This window comes from Notothenia coriiceps, unplaced genomic scaffold (assembly GCF_000735185.1).
Source record: "Notothenia coriiceps isolate Sejong01 unplaced genomic scaffold, NC01 NC01_scaffold00024668, whole genome shotgun sequence".
Taxonomy (NCBI): Eukaryota; Metazoa; Chordata; class Actinopteri; order Perciformes; family Nototheniidae; genus Notothenia; species Notothenia coriiceps.
In genome coordinates, this window is record NW_011357369.1 from 102,320 (window position 1) to 109,288 (window position 6,969).

At 43.7% G+C, this 6,969-nt stretch overlaps 1 protein-coding gene across 1 annotated transcript; it reads left to right on the forward strand.

Moving 5' to 3' along the window:
• Positions 1 to 1,372: 1,372 nt before the first annotated feature.
• Positions 1,373 to 5,539, forward strand: LOC104955664 (phosphatase and actin regulator 4A-like). The gene is made up of 4 exons (XM_010783048.1): positions 1,373 to 1,422; positions 2,592 to 2,827; positions 4,276 to 4,438; positions 5,341 to 5,539. Exons 1-4 carry the CDS (start codon positions 1,373 to 1,375, stop codon positions 5,537 to 5,539), a joined length of 648 nt encoding a protein of 215 aa, XP_010781350.1.
• The last annotated feature ends 1,430 nt before the right edge of the window (positions 5,540 to 6,969 follow it).

The following is a 6,969-nucleotide window of genomic DNA, read 5'->3' on the forward strand; positions in this document are numbered from 1 at the left end:
GTGGGGAGGGGGGGGCGGCGCGTTACGCTGTTGCCGTGTCGCGCCACATCCTCGGAATCTGATACTCCTTGTTCCGATTGCTACTGACCGATTCCGAGTTTGTTAATTAAATTATGATAATAATATTGTAAAAAAGAAACAACTATTGTAAAATAAACCCAGTTTTAGGATTTTACCAATTTTTTTTTCTCGTACAGTTCTGTTGTCCCTTACGGTAAGTTACAGAAGAAATAAAGGTTAAACTTTGGGAATTATGAAAATCGAAAATACTTCGTTATTTTATCGTGATCAGGTAACAACCCGACATTTTTATTGAATTGTCCGCAAAACAACCGCTAACAAGCAACCTTCGGCCTCTTTTTGAGAGAAACCTTAAGTTCCAGTGTGTTTTCGTCTAGATTTAAACCACCCAATTCTTGAAATGGTAGTTGTAGAATTTTGCTGTATAGACGTAAATCAGTCCTAAATTCGAACGGTCTGTAACGTACGTGTGTTGGATATCCTTTCTGATATCCGTTCCCTTGGGGTACGTTCGTATTGTGCCCGAGATTACTGTTTGTAGGAGGACACAATAAGAAGCAGCACCGATATCTACAAAATAACAGAGCAGCAATGTAAATAAGAAAACAGGATAGGTAAACAGACTTAATAAATACGACGAAAAATTATACTCACCCCTCATTGATAAGATACACGAGATTATTATTATCACTAACTTATATGTTTTATAAAAACTATGACGGCTAAAAAACAAGTAATAAATAGAAGATAAGGTAAGTGACGTTCATTTATGAACAATTAAACATAAAAAATATAAAGATCAAGAGATGTTACACAAAAGTTAGAACAAAATACGGTGTGTGGTTCAGTTATGAGTATGCACATTTGGATCGGACCATTATTTGGAACAAAGACTAACAAATATTAGAATTTCGATGTCAACACAATGTGAATGCGCTCCCCCGGCTACCCTTACCCCTTCACTCAAGGCACCACCCCTGAGGTGGCTCTTCTCAGTCCCCCTCTGAGTTGCGTCCCTTACCCCGGGAGCACCTTGCGGAGCCCCCGACTCTGTTCCGGCCCCACAGTCGCAGAGACCTATTCCCTAACGCTCCCCTTGCACCGACCTCGCCGCCCCGAGCCCACCGACCCAGTAGCGTGCACCCTTGCCCCACCTCCCCCACGACTTCCTTACTTGTGACCCCCTACCTCCCTACACCCTCCCCCGCCTTTCCGTTCCGCAAAAGTCTCACCGACTCCCTCACAAACTCTGGAGAGGGAGAACCAAGGGAGATACTGTCGTTCCCCGCCACCCACGTCTCGCCAAGCGCTGCCTCAGCTCCGAATAGCCCGGCTCCCCAGGGTATCGAACATGCCCCCAGTAGAGAACCGCTCGCCCCCGCTCGCGGATCGCCCCCGACCGTAATCTACTTTCTTGACGTGTTCACGCTCACGAGCCGACCATCTTTTTCTTTTGCGCATAATTTTTATCAATCTTTCTTATTGTGTCAAATTTATATTTACATGTCGCTCTGACTTCTACGGCAGCAGCTAACGTACTCATCACGGTTACTTGTTTTGTTGTTTAAGGTTATGATATCTATTTCCCTCTTTTCTTATTGCAATCACAATGACACTAGAACTCGTCACTCCCACTATTGTCTACGGTAACAATTGGTAGGAAAGTTGTTGTGTGTACGTTACGTGTCGTCGTGTAGATCTGAAGGTACCCCGTAACAAGAAAGGCGTACCTCTCAATTCACCAATTCTACTTTCACTTGGCACATTTCCGCAATACATCCATCTCTGTCTTTTCTTCCATCCGTCCCTGAACATTTAAGACTCTTTCATTATACTCTAGGTTCTAACTGAATCTCTTATCTTTTTTGCAACTCTTTTTTATTATTGCGATTTTTTTCTCTATTGCTAACCAATCACATGAATCTACCGCCGCAGACAAACAAGCACGCGGTTTGATTGCGGCAAAAGTAGAACATTGCTCTACTTTTGCAGCGAGCACCGCGAGAGAAGCTTCGCTTTGCTCCCACAATGCAGTTCGGCCAATCGTGACGTCACCCCATTCAAAGTGAATGGGCAGAAGGGTTGAAGCGGCAACGCACGCCGCCCTGTGTAGGGGCCGTAAATCATAGTTTTGGGAGTTTTTATGCATGTTCAAGGATTCAAGGCTTTTATTGTGTGCATAGCTACAGTGTAGTTATGACAATGAAAATCTGAGGTCACAGGCTCCTCCAACAGTGCAGCACAAATAAACAGATAATAGTGCAAGTAAATAAAATATAATATAATAGAAATAATGCAGAATGTATACAAGTAATTGGAATATTGATATATATCCTTGATATTAATGAATAATAAATCTGACGACGATGACTTAATTAATTATTCAAAAGAAAACAAATGTATACGAATAATAAGTATTTAAAATAATTGTTTGTTGTAGCCTTACAGCCAGTCATCTTTGAGCCTTGCTTCCTACATCGATAAATCTGGAATAAATCATATTTTTGGGAGTTTTTATACATTTTCCTTGTTTTTTTAAAGACTAATAATAAATCTGTGGTTGTTCACAGGCAAGACGACGATGACTTCGACCTGGAGGAGGAGATGAGGAAGCTGCACCCCACCCGGCCCCCCCGCCAGCCGGAGCTGGAGCCTCGCAGCCGGAGGGGCTTGGTGGACCTGAGGGTCAGCGTGATCCCGGAGGGGGGGGGCCCCGACAGCGAGGAGGAGAGCGACTCCGACGGCCCAATCCTGTACCGAGAAGACGACGACGAAGAGGAGGACGACGATGAGGAAGGGCCTCCAAGTACGTTTGACTTTCTTATACTAGTATAGGAGATCAACCCGAGTGTGAAAACTGCTTGGAAATGACTTTTTAAGAAGTTGAAAAAGCAGTACTTTAAATATACTGCTTTTTTATGTTCTTTAAAACTGATCATAATAAGTATTTTCAGTCGCTGAATGTGCGAATTAAAAAGTTTGATGCAACCATTTAGTAGTTTTATAATATCGTATAGTTTTTATAAACCTTCAGCTTGTGAAATCTGAAGATCTCTCACTGCTTTGTTTTGTCTTACTAAGAGGAGATGAATCGTCTTTGAGGGTTTGGCCCTAACAATTTGAGGATAAGATTTTATACACATTTTTTTTAAATACTAATTGTTTTGGGTTCTTTTTCTGAAAGCATAACAACAAGACTTAAAAGTGTGTTAAATCTCTTAGAAATTGATGGTAGATTCATGAGGGTCTCTTAACCTCTCATTTGACATGTCATACTTTTCTGGTTATTACCCGTCCCCTTGTGTGTTATGAAGGTTTTTCTGCATGTAAACGGTCTGCCGAGTCACAAACCCTCAAAGTACACCCTGTAGCGAGTAAAACTCTAACACAGAGAAGACCTGTCTATGCTGCCCCAGAACGCCTCGTTGGAGATTTCTCTTATCGTTTACTTCTTGTATAGTGACGTAACGTAACTATAACAGCTATATTACATTATAGTTATAAGTCCGCGGAGCCGTTACGTTTGGACCAATCACACACACACACTCGGCGGGACGTTGCGAAGGCTCGCTGCTGCGAGGAGTGGGACACTGTGAGCTGGCTCACTGGTGTGGGGTCGGCGAGACAGCGAGACACCGCGGAATTCAGTCTGAACACACATGCAAACTCCAAGCCACGCTGCGTGTGTGTGTGTGTTTCGGGCTGGGTTTCGCGTTGTCTCGCTGTCTCGCAGACGGCCACTGGGCTCATAGGGAGGGAGGGGGGGGTAGGAGCTCCAACAAACCGTTTAGGATAGAGAGTGAATACACATACTATACAGAGACGCCGTATGAGAAACCAATGTGAGTTTGGAAAATTGCACAATGTAAATCTATTCTAGTAGACCTCAACAATGGAATTATGATCAGTAGAAATGGCCATGACATGGGACCTTTAAGAGCATCTTTATTTTTACATTTTGTTCAAACGTTTAAGTCTATACTTTTATCATGAACACTGCCGTTCTTTTTTTAAGAGATGCTTGATTTAAGATGTGCGATCCTAGCAATGGAAGCCTCATTTCCCAAAGCAGCTTTTTGTAGTTGTCTTTTTTATATATAACTGTTAATAATAATGCCAGATCATGGTCTCTTACACTCTTTTAAGATAATTTGCAGGATTTTAACTTATCGTTTAATGTTTGGATTGTAAAATGTATAGTACTATGTAGTATACATAACTCGTAGTATATAAACTGTGTGTTGTGTGATCCAGGTGGTCTGGCGAGTCGTGTGAAGAGGAAGGACACGTTGGCGCTGAGGCTGGAGCGGCAGGAGCGAGAGGAGAACCAGGAGAACCAGGAGAACCAGGACATAAGCTGGCAGAACCGAGAACAGTGGATGGCCGTCAGGAACAAGATCGGATCCGCACTCACACGGTAAATAAATCATATATATACTGAACATACTTATAGTTTAAGAGGATGTGAGAAGTCAGCCATTATTTAGACAATGATTAGTGTCGGGGGAAGTATTCAGATCGTTTACTGGAGTAAAAGTGCACTTTAAAAATACACTCTGTTAAATGTCTGTTAAAGGTAGGGTAGATAATTCACTTCAGAAACACTTTTTGTTATATTCCATGGAATGCTCTTAACATCCCGATAGCAATGAATATATGAAATGCTTTGACAATAAATACATTAAAATTTCTCATCAGTGGAAGCCGTAGCGCTGTAAAAAGCACAACCAATCATCTGAGCCGGCCCGGCTAAAATAACTGGATGGCCTACCTGCCTGTCAGCCTTCCATCTGTGCACAAACTTATCTCGTGCCCTCATTGGTCATGTGTGCGTTCGTGTGTGTTGGAGGAGGGGCTCCTGCTTCTAGCGCACTCGAGCTGGTTTCTCCTTTCTTACCTACCCTTCCTTTAAGTGAAAACAAGTAATTATAATTACATTTAAAAGAAACGTATTATTAAAAATATATATAAAAACATTACAAAAACTAAGTTAAATAAATAAAAATGTCATATTTTTCATGAATTGTTCAAGTGAAGCAGCTCTTTTTATTCAAACGTCTAAATTAGTATAAAGTGTCATGAAAATAAAATATTAAAGTGAAGTCCAACTACCTCGAATACACACTTATAGTACTTCAGTGGTACCTTCCACCCCTGAGAGTGACAGATTCCCCCCCGCTCTTCATGCTGTAAATCATGTGCCTGAGAGGCTCTCCGCCCTCAGACCGTTTGTTGTGCAGCTCTGGATCAATGCTGCTCCTCTGAGGATCAATACGAGCCTTTCTAAAGCGCTGACTCAACCGTGTTTCCTTCCTGCAGGCGGCTGAGTCAGAGGCCGTCAGCCGACGAGCTGGAGCAGAGGAACATCCTTCAAGGTAACACACTGCGCCACACACTGCGTCACACACTCCGTCACACACTGCGTCACACACTACGTCACACACACTCCATCACACACTCCTCCATCACTCCTCCATCATACACTGCATCACACACTGCGTCACACACTCCATCCTAGTGTTGTCACGATACCAACATTTTGGTTTCGATACCAAGTCAAGAATTGCGATTCTTTTTCGATACTGTTCTTAAAAGTGTGTGTGTGTGTGTGTGTGTGTGTGTGTGTGTGTGTGTGTGTGTGTGTGTGTGTGTGTGTGTGTGTGTGTGTGTGTGTGTGTGTGTGTGTGTGTGTGTGTGTGTGTGTGTGTGTGTGTGTGTGTGTGTGTGTCCGCTAATGTGTTCCCTCCTCCTCTGAAAGCCTCAGGCCTATGGGCTCTAAGCACAGCACTGTGTAGAATATTGAAGGTGATTTAGAGGTTATTCTAGATNGCGCGTGTGTGTGTGTGTGCGCGTGCACGCGTTTTAAAGACCCCCATAGAGCTCAGTTTATAACTCGAACCCTGCTGGGAGGTATAAAGAGCTTGGAGGAACAGCTGAAAGCGAATGAGGCAGAGCACTTCTCTGTGTGCGAGGACAACAATCCAGCAATTCAGATAGCAGGCAAGCAGGGGCCTGTGTGCTGCAGTGTTGCCGTGTGATAGAGCCTAGAGGTGTTTGACAAAGGGGCTAAAAGATTTGTGAACAACCTGTAAGCATCCAGGAGCGCGAGGCTAAGAGTGAGACCGTGGCATCGCTAACATGCCAGCCAAGCTGATACGTCTGTGAGCTTCAACCCCATTACACCCCAGTCAGCACAGTCTATTTCCCTGTGTCAGCCCGTTGCCAATCAACCTCCGACCTCTGACCCTGCAGCCGACAGAGGGTATTATCAGTCAGTGTGGCTGGATGCAGCTGAATACCAATGTGTCTTATCTGTCGGCCATGTTTACCTACCCACTTCATCCGGCCTGTGTCTCCCACAGATATTTTCCTGGAGTTCTGCTCACTCTGCACTCGACAACAACAACTTCATCTTTCTGTAATTTCATTTCGGAAACGGTGGCTGGCGTATAATGTGCATAATAAGGTAACGCCAGGTAGTTATTGATGATCACAGGTCAGGGGGAAATGCATGAGAGGAAAATGCAAATGCATCCCAAAGCACATTCGTCAGTGAACCTTACCCCCTGGCCCCCAGCACATGAAAGTCCACCGACAGATTAAGCGACAGAAGAGGATGAAGTGAGTAATGGGTTTATAACCGCTTTGACTGATCCCTTTATGAACTATTATCATCAAAGGAGACTGTGTTAAATGTCATAATCCACTTGAAATTAATCTGAATACTATTCCTGTGTGAGCAGCCACTGCTGATAGTCTGTCCCCTCTGTCTGCACGTCTATCTGCGGACCTGATAAAACATTAAACCCACAGCAGAGGAGCCTTCACCAGAGGAGTCAGGACTCTTGTCTACAGCTGCACCCTTATCACTCGGCTTAGTGTTTTCCACACCTCCGTCAGATGATTTAAAGTGTTGCTTGATGTGTAAATCCTCCCCTGAAAATCTCC

Coding starts and splice junctions, on each gene's coding strand:
- LOC104955664 (XM_010783048.1), top strand. CDS start 1,373: ATGCCCCCAGTAGAGAACCGCTCGCCCCCGCTCGCGGATCGCCCCCGA. Junction 1,423..2,591: donor CTCGCGGATCGCCCCCGACC/GTAATCTACTTT, acceptor GGTTGTTCACAG/GCAAGACGACGATGACTTCG. Junction 4,439..5,340: donor ATCGGATCCGCACTCACACG/GTAAATAAATCA, acceptor TCCTTCCTGCAG/GCGGCTGAGTCAGAGGCCGT.